Consider the following 22,108-nt stretch of genomic DNA (forward strand, 5'->3'; position numbering starts at 1 on the left):
ACAGGACTGGGAATTGTCAAACCCTGAATAGACAGTCGAGACGCATCCCCCTGGGCAAAGGCGTTAGGAGTGTGTGAACACACCCCTCCCCTTCACTCCACTTCCTTTGTGTGTGACAAAGAATATATGTGTGATAATATGCATCCTTGTGCATGAACATGTGAGTGCGACCCCATGGGGGAGTTGTGGACACATAGGAGGTGGGGTTTCGTAACACCTAGGTCCAGGCCACTTCTTGAAGCGGTTGATGTCAGTTTAGTGTCTGAACAAGTCACTGAATGTGTGGCGAAGCGGGGACCAGAAACATGGCTGGGATCTGGACTGTGGTCGTGTGTGTGGGAGTTGTGTGTTCAGCTATACCTGGTTTGACTCAGGATTTATCCAGGTAGGAGATGTGGTTCGTTCATACAATCATTTTGGGGAATATTTTTTATACTGATGCAGATTTTATCACATAATTCAAATTGTTTCATTATTCAATAATAAACCATTCCTCCTCTTTCTATTAGAACATTGTATCTGATCTCAGCTCCAGAGGTGTTGCATGCTGGGACACCTCTGGAGCTGGCTGTCACCATCTTCGCTGATTTCCCTGGAAGGGTGAAAGCTGAGGTGGCACAGGGCGACAACAAAGTAACACTCACAGAGGACTTCCAAGGAGGTGACACTGCAATTACGAAGCAGTTAAAGGGACAGTTCAGATTTTGTGGGAATAGGTGTGTTACACACAATAGTGTCTGTCGGAGCGAGCCCAACTTTGAGAAGCAGGCTGAAATCTGACATGAAAGCAAAACAATATAACACCGTGGAGTGGTCGGCAACAAGACTTATGTAAGCCACCTAAAGAAGTCCCACCTAAACAAATCAATATCAGTTTAAATGTGTGCTATATTGAGAATATTTTTAGAGCTTCACTTTGATGTAATACAGTGATTTCCAAATGAAATATAAAGCCCTTACTTCGCTCTCTTCAAAGCCAAACCCTGTTGAGAAAAACAGTGATTTAACATTGCAGAACACAGGAGCTGCTGATGTACCACTGCTCCTGAACACTTACATTGTAAATGTTATTGTGTGACTTTGGCGTTTAAAAGGGCTAATTCATATTCACCAAAGTCACATAATAACACAAACTTACTAACTGAGGCAGCAGCTCCCATGTACAATGAGCTGAAATAGCTAAATAGGGATTTTTTTGTGGATGGCTAAAATATGTTTTGTCGCTGACTCCCATGGACAGCAGTACATTGGTTAGCTGGTCCGTGTCGGACTCCAGCCTGCTTTTCCAAACATAACATCTATTTTGTGCAATGCACTAACTACGGAGAAGTACCCCATACTTCAAAAAATCTGAACTATCCCTTTAAGTGCTGATTTGCATCATAATTTTTTTTGACATTTTAGAGGGCTAAAGTATCATTCTGTTTTTAAGGTTTTACCAGGATTCTCACGCTCCCTCCTGTAAGTACATTCTTTATTTACCTCTCACAGAATAGAAAATGATGCTTGGAGATGATTACATGACATGTTTAGCCGGATATCACATGTATATTTCTCTGAAAATGCTTACGTAATTGCTCCAGATTCTTGGATCAACCCCAGCAAGCCAGAATTCCCTTATAAACTTGACGATGTGGGGCTACAGGGGGGATGATGTCATTTTCACCAACTCCACCACCCTCAGCTACGTCCCCTGGAATGTCTCCACCTTCATTCAAACTGACAGATCACGCTACCAACCAGGCGACACCGTCAAAGTCAGAGTTGTGTCTGTCCAGTTGGATAACCATCCGTACAAAGGCAGAGTGGAGCTTTCTTTACAGGTATGTCTCTGTCTTCTGTGTGAAAGAACAAAGCAGGGGGAGTTGAATAGATTTTTAGCTGGGTATTGTGTAGTGGTGGTGTTTCATTGATGTTCTTTTGTCACGTGCAGGATCCCAGTGGGGGCGTTGTCAACAGGTGGGAGTCCACAGGGAATCCGGGGGTTATGTTGCAGGAATTCAGTTTGCCCCAGACGCCTCCTCTTGGACTGTGGGTGATCACAACCACAGTAAATGTAAGGCTGAAATATAGATCCTTACCTTTTGTGCTCTATACTGTTTAAAAGTCTTGTTTGAATTGAATATTAAAGCATTTTCGCATTTCGCTTCCCATCCTCTTCTCTACAGGGTGTGACAGATGAGAGAGAATTCATTGTGGAGTATTATGGTAATAGATCTATCACTTTATTGCAATATTATATTTCAGCCATAACGTGAAATTTTGATATAAACCCTATGTGTCTTACTTGTCTTATGAGTTGGTTTATGACCAAATAACTGCAAAAAAGTGACAAATCCCATCAACCTGTGTTGTACCATGCGCTAATCAGCAAATGTCCTAAACTATGATGGGATCATGGTGAACATATTCTCTAAACATCTGCATGTTAGCATTTAGCTCAAAGAGTCATAGCATAGCTGTAGAACATTAGTCTTGTTTGTTAGTAAATGTAATCACATATGCATTTTCATTCCTCTGATGTTTAATGCTGTTGCAGAGCATCCTCACTTTGAAGTGCTGTTGAAGACACCTTCAGCGGTCCTTGTTGGAAATGACATGTCGGGATCAGTGAGAGCACTGTGAGTTTAATAAACTCAACATCAAATCAATAATATCACATGCATACATATATTTAGCAACTTTCTTTTTCCTCTAGTTACCCCAGTGGACAACCTGTGCAGGGAACACTTACTATTACTCTGGGGTCTGTTGTGCACAATGCAGACTCTCCATTCATGCTAACACAAACTAAGCAGGTGAGATATTATTGTGCCTGTAGCTCATTAATGAGAGAACTGACACTACAAGTAGACTTTATGTGCTTTTAGCAAGCGTTTAGAGTTGAAGTATCTCCACTGCTGCTTTTAGATCTATGGGTCAACACAGTTCATCTTCAGCAAAGATCAGCTTCGAGGAATTAGCAGCCTTGTGCATATTGCTGCCTGCGTTACTGAGAGCACCACAGGTGAGTTATATTTGGAAACCATGTTGATTTAAGAATCTCAGTGGCATTTTCAAACCTTTATGTTACATCATCTCTTGTCACCTAAGGATATAAAGTGAACAAAACAGTGGAAGTCCACCTCATGGAGAACCCATTCCAGCTTACGTTCTGTGATTTTCCACCAACGCTAAAGCCATCTTTATACTTCTCTGCAAAAGTAGGTGAATTATTATCGCTCTGTTTATTTGACATCTGTTTTAAACTGCACTAATTACCTTCTCTGCGTCCACTCCACAGCTAAGGATTTCTAGATATGACAGAAAGCCACCCAGCTCGCAGGATCTAATGTACTCTGCTGTGATTGAAGTCACTCAGAGAACATCCAGAGAGAATGATGAAAGCACAACTCTAACACTTCCAGTGCCCGAGGACGGGAACGTCCACATCAAGTTTAGATTACAGGATCAAGTCGAGATGCTTTTTATTCGGGTGTGTATTTCTTGATTTACAGTAGCTGGAATGTTGGGCCTTCAGGGGAAGCAGTGTTTGTAAGTTTCGTTGATTGTAAGACGAGTAGTTTCAGTACAGTAGGATTACACATGTTAACCATTAAGAAAATAACCGCAGGACCTGTAAACATTAGTATTGTGTAAGCAAACATCCTGAGATTCTTAAACAGATTTAATTTCCTAATTTTTGAAGGAAGAAAACAGCAGCACACAAAGATTTATGATATCTTTTTTGTAGCTCAAATGATACGCTGTTCTGTATCTTTTGTTTATATTCAGGCAAGATTCCAGTCCAGTGAGGAGACTCTGACTGTCTACAAAAACTACTCCTCTCCTAGTGGCTCATATATTCAGATCTCCCAAGTCGACACCCAACCTGCACAGGTAATTCGAAACATACCTTTTCTATCATTGTGTTATGTGGAAAAAAAAGGAAAAGTACAGCAAAAATGGTCTTAATGATGCAACCAAGAGATAATTCATACAACATGTTTAACTTTCAGATTGGGTCGCCTCTTCAACTCGATGTGAGGAGCACCTTTCAAACAACAGAGCTTCACTTTGTGGTATGTTTAATCAAATACATCAAATAATTCCAATTTATCTACAAATAACATAACCCACTTTTTTTGCAATAATGACATATTCCATGTCTACATGAAGAACCTTACAGAAAAAGTCCTATAGAACCTATGTTCTTTTGCTTATTCCTCAAGAATAACATGTTTTTTTGTTGTAATACTCGATATATCTCTCTTATAGGCAAAAAAAATCATGTCACTGTTATCCTGGCTAAACCAATTGTGATTCATTATAGTATCCGAGCAATCATCAAAATATACTTTAACTCTTAAAATGGCATAATCCTTTTCAGTGAAAAAGAAATAATACAGGTTATGATTTGAAATGGTGTTATATTATTTCATATAAAATAGGTGAAATGTAAGATCAAAATCTTTTTAATGTTTTGAAATGTATTTATTATTTGTATTTTTTTTTTAATATTTGGCTGGCCAGCAGTCTCTGTGGCAGCTGGTGAATATGATATTCAAAACTATCCCAATAATATAAATGTACAGCAATCAACTCATTGTGAGTGTTTCATATAGAGTTGAGCCAAATGTTTTGAATCTTAGGCCATTGCCATGGTAAACAACATCCAAATATTAAAACATTTTTCATAAAAACAAATTTTCAAAAATCACAAATAGCCCGTAAATTAAGAAACAGTAACATGATTCATTATGCAAAAACATTAATTATTATTGGTTATTCTCAGACTTACACATTACACTTGGTGATAGTTTGTGCCTTAAACTTGCTCTCATTTAATGTCAGTGGCCCACAGTCCAGCACTACTAAAACTTTGATGCGATAGCAAGCAAAGTGCTTTTTCATTTTATGCCAGTTTATATGTATTGCTGAGATACAGGTTGCTTTTCCTATCAATCCAACATTATTCTCCTGTCTTTAGGATTCACATAGCCTCAAATGTCTCTCAAGGTTAAACGCAGATTCTAATAATATATGTTCTATGTTTCCAGCATTCAGAGATGATGTTTTCATTTGGTATCACTATGCTAAAATACACAGAATGCATTTTTAGAAATTATTGTGGGAACTTATGGACCGACTTGTACTTGTTACTTTTTTTGAAAAAATGAAATATTAGATGCAGGTTGTGGTTAATAATCACTTTTGTTGTTGTACTTCCAGGTGAGCTCTAGAGGTCAAGTTGTGGCTGCTGGGACACAGAGTTCCTCCTCTTTTTCACTGACCCCAACATTGTCCTGGTCCCCTGAGGCCTGTGTCACTGTTTACTGCATCCTCTCTGACGGAGAGGTCGCCAGTGACACGGCTCGCATACCCATCAGCCATTACAACCATGTACGTTACTTCTTTCCATGTATTCTATCATATTATTCTAATAGGATCATGATTCTCCGGGACATGCCTGTGAATGTTTTTGTGTTTCAGGTATCTCTGAGCTGGAGCACTGAAAAAGCCCAGCCAGGTGAGCCGGTATCGCTCACTGTAACTGCTAATGAAGCGGGATCCCAGGTAGGGATCGCAGTAATGGGGGCTCATGATGACGCACCGCAGGCTGACCTTGACTTAAAAGTGGAGCAGGTATGACAACCTTCTGGATTTGTTAAACCCTAAAGGTTTAAAAGTTTATGTTTTTAGACAAAAGGGCAAAATATCATCTCTGAAACCTACACTCTTGAGAACTTTCTTCAAAAAGTCACTTGTTTGGACACTGTCAGATTTGCTTCATTTCTCCTTTGTCCATTTCACAGTTTAATTACAAAGTACCAGTCTTCCTGCTCTCCTTAATCTGCTGCAAATACCTTCTGGACACATTTTTTCCCAGTTACATACTGTTTGGGTATTCAGTGTGTTACCATGAAACCGGTTAGTCTGGATGTAACCTATCTATCTGCTTTGTTAGGAGATGACTCTGCTGGTCCTGAGACCTGGTAACTCTAGTGTGTTAGGTTCAGCACCTGAGGGTTATTGATGGATGCAAGCTGAAGGAAACAAAGCTTCACCCCAGCATGTCATCTTAAGATGACCTTCTCTCATCTCCAAAGTACTGGTGCCGTGTATTGTGTGTGAGAGAAAAGAACATTTTAAAAAGCGAGCTCTCCTCGGGCATCTGCAGCGACTCCTTTACACCTTACATCACCTGCCAAGACCTGACCTATATTTCACTGGTTGTTACTCTAATGATGACTGATAGAGGACCTCTTCATGTTGGTTTAAGTAACTTGTTTACAGCTGTAATTTTTAAAAAATCTTTTTTTTGTCTGTCACACCACAGGAATGCAACATTAGGATGCTGACCAATGCCAGATTATATAAGAAAAAGCAGCATGATGGACCCAATAATGGTACATTCATGAGTAAATCAATGTGATCCTTCTAGTATAGCATCTAGCAGTACTTGGAGTCCCTCTTGTGGCCATTTAACATATAGGATTGCTCTCAAAATTCCACTACTACTGGATTTAATCTTCATTCTTCAGATATTTGTACAGTCTGCTTTCTCTGATCTCTTCTCTCTCTTCTTTGGGGTTTTAGCAGGAGATACCTTCATGGAAGCGGGAGATACCCTAGTGGTAGAGAAGTACTGGAGCCACTGGATGGATGCCACTGAATCCTTGCTGTGGTTCGACACTTATATCAGGTGAGTACAGAAGGTGGTGGAAATGGGCAAGTCATTCAAGTATATTGTCAAATACATAAGCACACTTCACTGTATACCCATATTTAGGTAAAAACTTGCTGAATACCTTCAGTGTTATGATTTCTCTGTCATTTCTATCAGTGATAAAACATGGACGAGTGAGGAAATATCAGTGCCAGATGGAGTTACTTCTTTGAGAGCTGTTGCACTGGTGATGTCAGACAGCCTGGGATTGGGTTTCACACCTGTGCCCCAAAAGGTAAATAAGTAACCACTATGTGCCTCTATATATCAGTAATGTTCCTCAAATTTGGGTTTGTAGTTCCCACTCTTGTTTCCTTTTGCAAAGATTATTATGTTTCTGTGCTCAAAAGGGAAGGGATTTTTTACATTTGAGAAATTCCAAAACTAGTTTTGGAGTCTGCCCACTTTCTATCCTTTTTTAAAAAAAAAAAAATTAAAAAAAAATGTTGTGTCATAAAGAATTGCAACTTTAACCAGTTTTCAATGAAATCCTACTAGATATGTTATTATCATGATGATTGTTTATTTTATAATGTAATATCAAGACAGCTGAGATACTAAAATTCCTTGGCCACTTTTGCAAAATGACAGTAGGCCAGGGGCCAGTTGATTAGCAAGCGTTAATAAAATTTCTCAGTATAAATAAGGAAGTGCCTGTTTTAAATTTTCCGTTGTTTGCTGTCCACTCGCAGCAACCCCACACAAGTCAGTCAAGTAACCCCACCGAACCCCGTTCCCTAACTATAAATATCAGCTCCTATCAATGTTAGCAGAAAGTTACTTTGATATTGGTATATGTTGTTTCATTCACAGTTGGATGTGTGCAAAGTTTTCTCCTTGTCTCTGGATGTCCCATTATACCTCATCAGAGGGGAGGAGATTGTGCTCGAAGTAAACGTCATCAACCATTTAGAGCACGACATAGAGGTATGACGGGCTACATTTGTGGAATATTCTGGCTAAAATAGGAGCGTAAATTATCTGACCTGTTGCGCTTTACTCTTCTCTTTAGATACAAGTCCAACAAACTCTCCAACTGATGATGTATTTGTATCTTCCAATAATCTGTCACCGTCATTTATGGTGCGCAGAATATGTTACATTTTTTGTTTTAAAAGATTGAGTCATTTGTTTCTCTTCACAGATCATTCTGTTGGTAGCGCAGAGCGAGGCCTTTGAGTTTGTTTTGGCAGACAAAGGAGATGTTTCGGTGGTAAATGCCCAAAAACTCACCTTAGGGAGTCATGCGTCTGCTTCAGCGCTGTTTGCTATAAAGCCCAAGGATCTGGGTGAGATGGAAATATCTGTAGACGCCGTATCTGCGGAAGCCTCAGAGAGCCTTATCGGGAGAGTGCTTGTGAAGGTGTGGTATGATGGAAACATTAAATAACATCCATATGCATGCAATGTCCCAGTAAAAAAGGGTATTTGGGAATGCTACGTGGCATACACTTAATCCTATAACACTGAATTACTTCCATGTTCCCAAAGCCTGAGGGAGTTGAACAGTCTTTCTCAACGAGTCTGTTCCTGGAGATGTCTCTAGTGAAACACAACAGTTCCAGATCCGTCTCCTTCTCCTTTCCACCAGATGTGGTCCCGGGCAGCCAGAAGGCCCATGTGGCGTTGGTTGGTACGTCTACCATTTGTGCTCCCCTGCTGTGCCAGTGGCAGTTCCATCTGAGTGACCTTCATGTTTACTTTTAGTCAATTAGGCATGTGTAATGTGTGCCCGCATTTTCCTTTGTTTTGAGCTTGGGTGCATGTCCTGAAAAGATTTAGGTACTGGACGTTGAAAAATGGGAACGATGGACATCAAACAGGAATGTTTATTGCGGGCAGATTCTGAACAGCTGTCAGGCTGTTTGGCTTGGCTCCATTCAGGTTGAGGGATGTTGGGCATTTGTCATGGTAGAAAAAAACAAGCCTCAGTATTTTCCTCAGTTGGAGCCAAATGTGTGGGCTCCGTAGTTGTTGTGATAGTGAGCTTTATTAAACACTGAGCAAATGTGCAGGAGGAAGTGTTTTTCTCTAGTGTAGCTTTCTGCTTTTGATAGGATGCTATAGTTTGTTCTCCTTAGAGTGTCCTAAGGACATGATGTTTTTTTTTTTTTTTTTTTTGTAGGCCGATGCAGTAATTAATGTCATCTTGGTCCCATCTTCAAAAAGCCAATGGGGATTTTTCCATTGAATTTTGGATCATTGCAGATAATAAACTCCATAACAAGCAAATGCCTATGATACATTCATGTTTTATTCAGCAAGATAATCTTCACAAATGAGCACCACTCTTAGGATTTTTAAAGCCTAAATTCAATTGCCAGAGGTAAAAAGAGACACCCAAAAGGTATGAAATTTGACAGTGGGGTATTTACTCATTATTATATTATATTATATTTCATGATGTAGAACAAAACATGAAAGTCTATCACACTTTTGTTAACCACAGACCTCATTTTAGGCATCTAACCTAAGACCCATTTTAAAAAAAACCATTGACTTCTCAAGGAAGGAACTTGGAGTACTAAAATGCTAAGTCATTACTGGGTTTATTGAAGATAAAAACAAACAAACAAAACAGGTCACGGCACAGTATCTTGAGAGAAATTCAGCAACATCATAAAGTTTAATCGGGTTGAGTCTGTCTCTTAACTTTCCTTGAGTATCTTAGTTGTTTTGCTCCATCCATCTTAAAATGGCAGCCATTTTAAAAGTTAAACCTGCTCAAGTGTAATTTAAAAGTTAATACTGGATCACATTTTAAAATAAAGTTTAAACTTTTAGTTAATCAGAAATACATTAAATCTAGGTTTTGAATAGAAACCAAACTGATGTTTACAGATGATGTTTTAATTTGCTCTCTTAATTTGAAGTTATTGTTTTAAAGTTTTGTGTAACTTGATTGAAAGTTAAACTACGATCAACTGAGTTTAACAATTATTCCTTGTTGATGCAACCCAGCCTTAGAAAAAAGAAGATGGATTCATGAACATGTTGATAAATCCCTGCTCCTTCCCTCCTGTTTTGCTTCACACAGGTGATATCTTGGGTTTCCGCAGCTTGGGTTCACTGGTTCTGATGCCTCTTGGTTGTGGAGAGCAGAACATGATCCATGTTGCTCCAAGTATTTATGTTCTCCAGTATTTGCAAACTGAGGACCATCGAGAGATCAGGAGAAAGGCCCTGGGCTACATGAAGGAAGGTAACCAGCTGACTTACAGTAAATGTACTGCATGTGCAAAGTATAATGTAAGGGCAAAGTTATTTCACATGATCCTCCAATGTAATGGAGCATCTTTTGCCTATTTTTTTTTTTTGATTGAGTTGTAAACTTCCTTTTTTTTTGCTGTAAGGATATCAGAGACAACTGGCATACCAACGAGAAGATGGTTCATTCAGTGCTTTCGGAGCCAGTGACACCTCTGGTAGCATATGGTAAGTCACCAATGTAATGGTAATTAGCAGTTTCATAAATTAAGTCAATTTATTTCTTCACTTTTGTTGTTTAGAGCGTAAAAAAACCCTTTTCTGCTTTTTATATTCTCTCTCCTTTCTGTGGTTGCAGGTTAACAGCCTTCGTGCTGAGGTGCTTCCTCCAGGCTCAGCCCTACATGCAGATAGACCAGAGTGTCCTGATCAGGGCCATGACTTGGCTCTTGAAACACCAGGGGCCACAGGGAGAGTTTGTTGAGGTGGGCAGGTTGATCCACACTGAGATTCAGGGAGGACTGGATAATGGCTCAGTGGGACTCACTGCCTATGTACTGATGGCACTGCTGGAGGACGAGAGCTACGTGGTGAGTAAGAGAAATTTGCGCATTTCAGTAGAAGAGGATCTAAAATGGGATTTTAAATAAAAGACATAAACACTGAGACACTCATTCTAAATTTGATGCTTTAATACGTAGTAAGAGCAGAGGTATGTTTACAACAATCTGTGAATGTTCCCAAGCCCATGTAACTATATCCTTTACGCAGTCACAATGGTTCTCCATTCAGTGCAGCCTGAGGGGTCAAAGGTCACAAGATTTCAGTGTTGGTTTTCAGCCTTGCCCCTTACATGCAGATTTCTCCAAATTCTCTGTCTCATTTTGTGGTGGTTCTGATTCCCCATATTTCAGTTAAACAGAAGTGTGAGTACCAGTTCCCAACCACATAATAAATATATATATTCATTTGTTGAAACAAAGCTCACAAGAGCCCTCAAAATGGAAACTGCTTCCTCAATAATAATAAACAAATGCCTCTTCAATGATAAACAAACGGTTCTTCTATATTAAAAAAATGCCTCAAAAATGCCTTCAATTATAAACAAGTGGCTTTTCTATATTAAACAAATGCATCTTCAATGATAAACAAATGTATCTTTATAAATGTGTTTCTTTTATCCAAATGTGTTTATAGTCAAGGTAAGGGTTATATGGGGTCTCAGTGAAATAAAATAATAAACAAAATCTCTATATAAAGCCTGCGAGCATGAAATGATTGAGCAAACTCTTGCATAAAAACACAAAGAGCAGACCAGATGCAGGTCACTGAGTGTTAAGGGGTTCTTTAATATTTTCAGCACAAAGGGTTTTAAATGCATAAAATCAACGTAAAATAGTAAAAAGCAGCAAAGAAGTGTCAAAGGGCCTAGAAACCAGAGTTTCTGGCTGACAGTGTCTGCTAACATGAGGTCTGCACTCGACTGAGGAGGGATCAGAGTGCCCTGAGTGTGTATTTCCTCAAACATCTTAAACCCAAAGGAGAAATGCACCAAGCTGTTTTCAGTTCCTAATTAGGAGTCAGTCCCCACAGCCTGCGCAACAGGTGATCTGAATTACCCTCCAATCAAGGTGGGGAACCATGACATCCAGCTCAAATGAACTGGAAAAAAGAGAAATGACAGCATGTACCATATATTGAGGGACTGCTATATTCTGATAATATTATGGTTTGAAGATGACGAAATCTCTAAATTATTTGCACATTTTATTAACATTCCACAACTTTTCCAGTCTTTTTTTTCAAATTTTTATTCATTGTAACACGTTCATCTGCATTCATTTGCATACTGACTTTATTCACTTTATATAGAAATACGAATTATTATATAAATTGATCAACAGTCAAAAAAGGAATCAAATCTCATAATTTAAAAAAAATATAAAATATAAATAAATAATATAAAAAATTAGCCAACATAAAAGGAAATGAACTCTCAACTTAAAAACTCTCTGTCTTTTATTGCCCCCATCAAAACTTTTTGTGTTGACGTGTTGTAGGCATCAAATTCACAATAAGTGTTTATTTACAGAAAAAAACCAACAATAAAGTTAATTATTTTGAAAATTAAATATTTTGTGCTTGTTTTGCATTCAACTGCATAAAGGTCAAAAAAGATTTGCAAATCATTGCATCCTGTTTTTATTAGAAGTTTCACTCAGTGTCCCTATTTTATTTGGAATTGGGGTTGGAAAAAAATTTTCACATTTATTAATGTGTCAGTTTCTTCTGTATATATGACATTTAAAGCTTGGGTAGGCAGAAATCCGGAGAATGCAAAAAAAAAACCCACCTACCACAACAACAACAAAAAAACATCGATACACCCTCATCTACCGTGCACAGCACACACTCATACAGTGGGTCAGCTCTATGTCAGTGCGCCAACGAGTCAGCCAGCCACAGCAACCTAAGTAACTCTCAGCTGACAAAACAAACAACAATGTCGACTTCCTGTGCAAAAGCAATTGCGGCTTTCCTAGCTGACAAATAAATGTCTACATGGACAGAAAAGTTCATAGTATGATTTTATTCAAGCCTTAACGTCATCAAGTTTAGTGCTGTATTCTCAATCTTACTTGATTTGTTTGTATTTGTATGGGCCGTGTGGTCACAGTGACGTATATGCTGCTCTTGCAGCTCAAATTTTGCGGCATCTGCTGATGTGCTGGCTACAATACCCATCAAATGGCTTGCAGACCCAGCAACCCAGTGTTTCCCTTTACTTGTATTACAATATGCCAAGTTTATTAAGGGATTTTTGCACAATGAAGCCAAAAGTAAACCCCATACCTCAGCTTTAAGTGTTGTATATAAATTACATGAGTAAAAATGTCAGTGGAAAATAATTCTCCTTTATCTGCTTCCTCTGTGTGAAGGACATGTACTCAGGCAATGTGTCCCTGGCCCAGCAGTACCTGGAAGACAAAGTGTCCACAGGAGTGGTCAGTAACTACAGCCTGTGTCTGGTGGCCTATGCTTTAGCTCTGGCCAACAGTCCTGTGGCTGGCACGGCCCTGGATGAGCTCATTAGGAGAGCTGACTACAGAGGTAATTTAGTAAAGGTTGTTTTGTTTTCAAGTGATGTAAAATTCTCCTTAATGGCGTTTTGTCTTATTATTGTCATTGATAACAGAAACAGCTGTTTTACATTCTATATAACCACCCCATTATATCCTCTCCAAGTATTGTTCAATATCAGATGTTGGACTAAAATTATTTCAGAGTTACAGATATTTGGTTAATTTTTTTTTGCACCACCTAGATCTGAATTTACCAGAAGTATGGTACCCTGGCGTAACCATAGTAACCATTGTGTCAAATTTCAGATTAAACTTTTCTCAAATATATGCCACATCTCAATATTGATTGGCCAACTGATTATGGCTGAAGAAAAAGGGTTCCAAAATTCTTCAAAACGTCATCAATGTTAAAGACGCTGCATGTTGCATATGGGGAGGACTTGATGTCAGAGACGAGTTTGACAGTGTTTTGCTACAACTTTATAAATTGTGTTGTTGGTGGGATTTCAAGCCTATCTACAACATTTAACACAGATCTTAAAAGTTTCTAAGATCCAGAAGAACAAGAACAGCAGCCACAAACAAACAAACAAAACAAGTTTTTCAGCACTTATTGTGCGATCGTATATTTTTTTAATTGTGAAGCAAAATAAATTTTGAATAACGGTATGTGTACAAATTTGTATTGATTAAGTTATGTTGTCATTTTGTTCCAAAGATGAAGTCATGATGTGGAGCTCCTCGGCCGGCCTGGAGTCACATGACTGGCAGCCGCGCTCGGCGCAGATCGAGATGACCGGTTATGTGCTGCTGGCTCTTTATAGGCGTGGCTTCTTGGTGGAGGGCATTGCACTCTCAAAATGGTTAAGCAAGCAAAGGAACCATCTAGGAGGATATGGGACGACACAGGTGAACTGCACCAGTGATATTCAACCTTTGGCCCACGGGCTAAATCTGCTTAAGAGGGTAACAGGTGGCTGCCGACCATTTTCTAATTTGCAATGAAAATCAGTCGATTTACACTGGGATTTTTTTGTACTTTGACTATAAATAAGGTGCCAGAATCTTAAAAAATAGCAATAGGAAGAGCTTGTTTATCAAAAAAAGTCTGCCAGATGAAGACCTCCTGACAGAGCCAAGCGCCAAACCTCTAAGGCTGAAAAATAAAGCCAATGCGGAAGAGCCAGAAACTGCAGTTCCTCAAACAGCCATTTGAGGCTGGCTCCAAAACAGAGTCAATAACCACAGACCTCTATTTTAAAATACCTAACTTTACAGCAGAAAAAAACATGTTTACAGCCTGGCACAAAAAACAGATTTGGTCTCTATAACTAATTTCAACATTCATGACAACTGTACAGGGGGTGTATTTTCATATGACTCACCCAGCTGAGTGACAGACTGTCTGCGAGGCACAGCTACCATCAATGAGTCAGATCCACCCTCTCCTCCAAATATGGTCACTTTTGGTTCCAAAAAAACAGGATGGGAATGGCTGAAATGCCAAACTTGAGGCTTCTAAATGGCTGTCCACCAATAAATGACATTACAGTAGCTACAACCATTATTTATGCAGTCTGTGGACTATGCCCCATAATGTCCTCAAGGCCTAGAAACACTGTAAGTGGCCCCTCACCTCCTGTCATTTTGCAAAAGTGGCCCACTGGCAAAGCAAGTTGAGTATCCCTGCAATACACCTTTATATGTTGCTTGAGAAACTTACATTTTACTATGCAGCCTGATATACAATAAGACCTGTTTGTTCAAAGGACCCCCTAAACAAGCAAAAATTAATTGTGGAAAAACCATATTGTACCATATTGCAAGAATATACCCCAATTCTGCACCAAATGATGTACGAGGAGATACAATCCAGATGCAGATGTTTTGACCTGTTGCTCCTTTCCTCCCTCAGGACACAGTTGTTGCCCTCCAGGCTCTGGCTCATTACGCGTCCTTCAGTGGGGCCAATGCCATTGACCTCAGGCTCAAAGTATCTGCCCCAGCGTCATCGTTTGTGTCACTATTCAGCATCAACTCCACCAACTATCTGACGTATCAGAGCCGAGAGGTAAAAGACCTGGGTGGAATCCCATGATAGTTTCATGTTTGATATATTGGATATTTTGTATGATGCTGTATTGACCAGTCCCTCCAGGATTTCACAGGCTGTTTTTGGGATTGTTGCGGCCTGAAATATGATTTCTGAGTGGCATTTCTAAAAAATTACAATGCATGTTGCAATATTTATAGGTGTAGATTTTTTTTTGCAGAATGGTTGTGATGCTTTCATGGATTTGGAGCTTACTATTATGTGAGCATTCAGTGTTTCACATGACCCCATTTAAACGCAGCATCTGTCCGGTACACAGATCTTTAGTCCTGTAGCAGTAGTCTTAAGATAAACAGAGAGAGTGAAAGAGGGGGGCTGAGCGAATCAATACCCTGCACGCAGCTCTACAATGATCTGAGATTTCACTCGTTTTTAAATAGTCAAATTTGCTGTAAAGTCGGGATGAGTGGAGAAAATTGCAAGGTTGAGCAGAATTCCTAGGGAATAGCTGAATTTGTGTTAATTATTGTGCTATTATTATTGCAATATCGTGACATCCTGGAGGGAATGATTCACTACACCACCACGTGACTACACAATTATCATCATGGACATTATTTACTTTCCAATTCGACTTTATGTTTCTTCAGATTAATGCTGACAGAGATCTAAACCTAAATATACACATGGAAGGAAGAGGATTTGCAATATTTCAGGTACAGTTATACAGTTACTCTTTTTCTTGATCTGTGCTGTACAATAAACATTGCAGTTATTAACTGTAAACTACAGATGTGATTATAGTTCACAGCTTTAATATGAATTCTGCGAAATCTATCCATGTTTAAGGAAAAATGTAACACCACAACTTCAAACAACCCCCCACAATGCTGCTGGAGCATGACCAGAATAAATTGAATGCAGCAGCTGTGCATGATAGCCTCACCCAGCACAATGTATTGCATTGTGCTAAACCAAAACAACAAAATGCAAATTCAACATGATAATGGACCCCCAGCAATTAACATCTGGAAAACATGTAGCTTGAAATTTCTGGTTTTAGTGTCTCCAGATAATGTCACTCAGAGGAGGAGGACTCTGGTGAAAGGTTAATCTTTCCACTATGTTCAATATTACAACTTGTTGTCCTCTGTCTCCCAAACGCCCCCCTTCAACATATTATGTTTGTAACCTTACGTGACTCACTTCTTAAATGCTGAAACAAGTAAACAAATACAGATTCAATCTTTATTTGATTTTTGTTTTATGGAATAGAGAGATTTCTACAACAGATACTGTTTTGTGACCTTGAGACATTTGCATTTGATTATCTCATAAAATCTCTTGCTGGGAGATCAGGCAGGACAGTAAACTTTAACTCTTTGCTACTAAATCTAAGTTTTTACATTTTTTAACATCTCCATGAATCCATCCAGATGAATATCTTTTACAACCTGGAGAGCAAAGCTTTTTCACAGAACCTCCAGCACACTGAAGATCAGGAGGCTTTCTCATTAGATGTGCATGTGGAAACAGACCATAATCACATGCTTTTATCTATATGCTTGAGGTAAGTACTACACCACAGATGGAACTATATGTCAGATTAATTTCATTTCTCTTTTCCATGATTTGTGAAATATGCTTGCCTTTACCAGTCTTGCATGTCACATACCCTGCAAATCGTGACATTTTGCTTTTGTCTCTAGATTAAAAGACAACCAGGTGATTTCTCAGACAGGCATGGCTATATTGGAAGTGGGCATGCTCAGTGGTTTGAGTCTCTCTCCTGGAGCTGCTGCCCCAACAGGTCTTATCAGAAAGGTGGACATATTTCCCGAGAAAGTCAGCCTGTACCTAGATTCAGTAAGTCTTTCATCATGTTGTCATTTCATCGTTATACATGAAAAGTTGAGTTGGGCAACTTCGCAGTTTTATTTTGTCAAACCAGAACAATCCTATTCTTATTTTTCTATCATTGTTTTTTATTCATTTAATCGATCATTTATGCTTTATTAAAAATGATTTCCCAAAATGATGGTTTCAGTAATGTTTCACAGCTGTTACCACACAGCCCAGAATAGGCAAATTCTAGTGCAAGATTACTCAACATTTCAATTTGACTTCAAATTTGTTTTATAGTGCATGAAAGCAGTTGAGTCTAGAATTATTGGGATTAATCTCCAAAAACTCATCATGTGCAATTTATGTGTGATTTCTAAAAGTACTGACAACATGAGCTCTGTAAACACAGTGGCATGCAGCCACTGCAAGGGTCTGCAAAGGACCACAGTTTTAAGGTTTAAAAGAGGAGAAAAATAACAAAACATAAACAAAATTAAATTCAATAGTGGAAGCGCTAGCAAGCCACTTGGCACAACAGCTATTTGCTGTGGAGATGAAAAAAATAGTTTTTTTCTCTATTTTAAATCAGACGTGTATAGTGATTTTAATTAAACATCAGTATTTTAGTTAAGACTTGGTGATTCCTGAAAGAGTTAATTGCAAATGATGAGTTAAAGGGCCAATGAAAATTTAAAAATGTGTTTTGGCATTCAGAGGGTATTCAAAATAAATACAAAATACAAACATTTACAGTTGTATGTCCCTCCCCTTTGCCAAAAAAAAAAAAAAGCTTTTAAAAACCATTTGACTCACCTTCCCCTTTTTGCAATACTCCATCCCCTCTAAAAAATGACAAACAGTCTTCATGGAGATCCTGGCAGCTCACTTATAGACACAGTCTCTGATTATGGATTTGTGTATTTCTCTCTGGCTTAGGTGTTTTGATACTTTCACAGTATTTATAAAACATGCGTATCTGCTGTAAAACAAAAAAAATGACATGAACACGTTTCTTTTTACAATTGGGGACCTTTGATACAAAAACGAATTCCCTATATCAGATACTTCTACACATTCACGGTATACAGCATGAAAGAATAAGATAAGTAGATGCTATTATTTACCACATGTAATCATTCACTTCTATGGTCCCATTTATAGCTTAACAAGACAGAGGTTTGCATCAGACTTCCAATCATCAGAGTTTACAAAGTGGCCCATGTACAGGATGCTGTGGTGATTGTTCGTGACTACTATGAGCCTAGTAAGTACAGTTTCAGTTCATTAATGTCTGCTTTGTCTTGTGCTGGACTGAGAGAGGTTCCAGTTATTATAATTGTTTTCCCCATTTCACAGCGAGACAAGCAAAAAGAACATACAACTCAGCTGCTCTGCACAACACCAACTCCTGCCTCTTCTGTGGTGAAAACTGTGATCTCTGTAGGCCAGGAATCATTATCACTGTGTCCTCCCCATTGTTACCGAACTCAATGAGCAGCGCCACTCACAGCTTAATTTGCCTTTTTGTTGGAGTCGCTGCTTTTTTTATTGTCTTCTAATTAGACTGAATTATTGCTGAGAAATAATTAGACATAATGTTATAATTTTTGCATGCACACACATTGAAATGCACTGGATGCTATTTCAAAAGATTTTTTTATACAAATTAATATTTCTTGACAAGTGATTGTAATATTTAGAGACCTGTTTGCATGTGGCTCTTTGGCCTTGTGCACTGTTTACAATGTGATCTGTTCTGTATTATTTTTGAATAGAATGTAAATGAGAAATTAATGACTTTAAAGAACTATAACAAATAAAAGAATGCCTTTACTTAGGTGATGAAAGCTGCCGTACACCATATGATTCCATGTGTTGAGTGAAGTAAAATCTTTGATAAAAAACTCATGCACAGTTGGCAGCAGAACAAATGAAAAGGACTTATTTTTCAGCACTATGTGAGTCTTGTTGTCGCCACCTTGGCAGAAAATGCAGACATATTAAGCTGCCTGAAGACATGAAAAAGCTAAAATAAGATGTATTCTTTTGCCATATTGTACTACCCTAAAGTGTGATTTTTTTTTTTTTAATCCATGTTGATATATAACAGTCCTGCTTGAGCTCACTGAGCTTTGGCGTAAATATGGCAACAATGAGGAAAATGTTCCTCAAGATAATTTGGAGGGAGATAAAGCCCACCTTACTTCTCTGCCACGTCACGAAACTCTGAGCCAGAGGAATCCAGACTGACCTGCAGAGGGAACTCACACATGTAAGTCATCACTGGAGAGTAATCAGGTTTGACATTGTCGACGTATCAAGAAGTATGAATGTTATTTCAAAGATTTCATATCATTTCATTTTTTATGTGAGTCAAGACCAAGATCACGTGGTATAAAGCACAAACATACAATGATAACAAAGTGATGGCATGGTTAAGTAATAATACTTAATAAAACAAAGCCCACTGTCCATGGCATTTTTCACTTTGTACAACACAAACATGTCACCCCTGAACATTACCAATAAGCAGTAATTTCATACTAACAACACTTTACATTGAAGGTAACAATATTTAAGTTCACTCACATCCAGTGATGGGAGGATGATTCTGTAGCTAAACCTGACTTTTGACCTCTTTAGAAATCAACCTCACTCTACCCATATGCCCTTAAAAAATGCTGTTTTGATGTATTTTTATGACATTGCATGTCTAGTTTTATGTGTAGGATGTTTTATAGGGCTCACTGGGCAAAGAAACTTCCCACAAGGGGCAATAAAGCTTTTTCTTCATTAGCTAACGCAGACACGGAATGAGCCTGAGAATTTGAGTTGGTACACAAAATAAATACTTAAGGAAAACATACACATTAAAACACTCAACTTCTGGCTTAATTTTAGTGTCATAACTGGTTACATCTTGTGAGAAGATCTTCTTAATTACTTCCCTTGCACTAATCCCGACTCTCTGCACGACTCTCTGTGCTCACATATGTTGCTGTTATAAGACAAACCTCATATAAGCATGTTGCTTTATGTGTAACTACACACCAGGAGCTCACGGGTGTTTATGCAACTTCAGAAAAAGGGGAAAGCACACTCAAAATATAATGGATAGACAGCAATTCCACTGCCACAGTTACCCTTAAAACAGAAATAAAGGAAGTCCATACAGTTTCCATAAATACACACCTTATATATATATATGTGTGTGTATATATATATATGCTGTCAATTTCATCCTCCTTTGTTTTACAACTAAGGAAAGTTGCAGTACCAGTCTCATGAACACTAGATGGCAGGCTTGGTATCATAATAGCAACGGTTTTAAAGGGTAAGTGAGATCTCAAGCCTTATAAACGGATACTATCACAAACAGGAAATACTTTTGGCCTGCACACTTCAGATGTCTGTGATTAAATGATTACTTTGCTATAACTACCAAATACAACAAGTGGGTCTGGGATAACATTAACTCCCCAAAGTGTCCAGCAAAATCTTGGTGTATTTAAGCAATTTGTGTGATGTATGAAATAACATAGAAAGGTCAGTTGTGTCCTGGATGTAGAGGTGTTGTTTAATATAACTGTGCTGTTTCTCTGGTCTAAATATATATTCATGTGGGAAAACACGACACACATAAAAGGTCATAACAAATGACCCCTTATAACCTGGAGCATGTTGTGGGTCAGGCTACAAAAACAGACATCAATCAAAGGCGGACATTGGTCATGATGTCATGCATTTACTATGTCAGACATGGGTGGATTAGGAGACATCGGGTCCATGGGCACAGAAATGCAGAAGGCCCCACCACCTCTCCTACTTAGGAGCAAGACACATAGACATAATATTTGTTAAGTCCTCTTATTGTTTGTTTGTGTCCTGTTTTAGTCATTTTGTGCCTCAGACTTTGAGTCTCTTTGTAGTCCGTTTAAGTCTCCTTGTAGTTGTTTATGTCTCTTTGTACTCATATGTCTCTTTTTAGTAATTTTGTGTCTCTTTGTAGTCATTTTGCATGTCTTTGTTGTTGTTTTCATCTCCTTGTGTTCATTATGTGTCTCTTTAGGCTGTTTTGTATCACTTTCATTTTGTGTCTCTTTGTGGTCATTTTCAGCCCCTGCCAGGTTGATACATGTCTCTTTGAGTACCAATTTAGCAAGTGAAGGCCTGGGGGCCCTTTGATAATTTGGGCCCCTTGGTCCTTGTCTGGCAGATCTGTTCAGTAATTCATCATTTTAGGGTTGACAATCTAGTGAAGTGTAGTGAAAGTTAAATTTGAGGTTGAGTTGAGGGAAGCCTCTCTCATTAAAAAGGTGTGTGGGAGAGAGAAAAAGAGATTAATATCTCTACAGAGCATCTATCTTTCACCACTTTGTCATCAAGTTGTGAAGAGCAGCATGAGATTAAAAAGAACAGCATGTAATATCTGTTTTGCAGGAATCACTTCTCTATTCTTGCAGAAGTTTCTGGAGCTTGGTGTTGGCTCATATCATGCCCAGAACAACACTGAGGTCTTAACTCATAAATTAAATCCATTAGGTCTGATTTTGAGATCATTTATTATTATTCACTAACGTCAATGTGGCTGAAAGAGGAATCATGTTGGCCACACGCCTGTCACCGAGGAGATGCAGATGGGGGTAAACAAAGTGAAAGAGATGATTATTTATGAGCTTCATCTCCTGCAGGGAGCCATTAGAGAAACATGCAATATTGTTGTTGGAGTCTTTGCGACAGAATGCAAGATGGAGTGTGAGCATTTTGTCCAAATATGAAATTCACATTGACAGCAGGTGCTGCAGATGAATCTTCAAAAGGGGACAAATTGTATAACTGAAAGAAATCTGACTCTGGCTAAATAAATTTGATCAAACATACTCACAACAGAGGAAATGTCAGATACCGGTGCTGCATATTTTTAAGTGTAGTACCCTTGCTGCTACTATTATTCAGCGATGACAATGATATGATATATTAGAATATTATAATGATAAATTGCATCATAAAGACTCAATAGTTTACATTCCTAACCACAGATATTCAGTGTAAGATAATTTGGTTAGGAACTGCTTCTGGCAAGTTTGATGCTGTATTTTAGTGCAACATTTATTCCAAAAACAGAGATATTAAATTGCTCCCCGTGGCCCTGCTCCAGATGACATAAGTAGGAAAGAATCGCCACCACAACAAACAACCACATCATATGGA

General features: G+C 38.6%; 1 protein-coding gene across 1 annotated transcript; it reads left to right on the forward strand.

The window, feature by feature from the left end:
• Nucleotides 1–188: 188 nt before the first annotated feature.
• On the forward strand, nucleotides 189–19,012 carry LOC121953191 (CD109 antigen-like). The gene is made up of 32 exons (XM_042500123.2): nucleotides 189–385; nucleotides 510–661; nucleotides 1,433–1,461; nucleotides 1,584–1,823; nucleotides 1,934–2,056; nucleotides 2,169–2,208; nucleotides 2,540–2,621; nucleotides 2,699–2,798; nucleotides 2,911–3,007; nucleotides 3,094–3,203; nucleotides 3,284–3,475; nucleotides 3,775–3,879; nucleotides 3,999–4,061; nucleotides 5,212–5,382; nucleotides 5,473–5,625; nucleotides 6,320–6,389; nucleotides 6,601–6,685; nucleotides 6,827–6,944; nucleotides 7,523–7,636; nucleotides 7,854–8,072; nucleotides 8,201–8,342; nucleotides 9,747–9,911; nucleotides 10,063–10,144; nucleotides 10,275–10,506; nucleotides 12,856–13,027; nucleotides 13,718–13,908; nucleotides 14,915–15,070; nucleotides 15,703–15,768; nucleotides 16,489–16,622; nucleotides 16,762–16,918; nucleotides 18,059–18,161; nucleotides 18,254–19,012. The coding sequence occupies exons 1-32, from the start codon at nucleotides 279–281 to the stop codon at nucleotides 18,454–18,456; spliced, it is 4,173 nt and encodes a 1,390-aa protein (XP_042356057.2). The 5' UTR covers nucleotides 189–278; the 3' UTR covers nucleotides 18,457–19,012.
• Nucleotides 19,013–22,108: the final 3,096 nt, after the last annotated feature.

Source organism: Plectropomus leopardus, chromosome 14 (genome assembly GCF_026936395.1).
Source record: "Plectropomus leopardus strain MGB_pleo_1.0 chromosome 14, ASM2693639v1, whole genome shotgun sequence".
NCBI lineage: Eukaryota > Metazoa > Chordata > Actinopteri > Perciformes > Serranidae > Plectropomus > Plectropomus leopardus.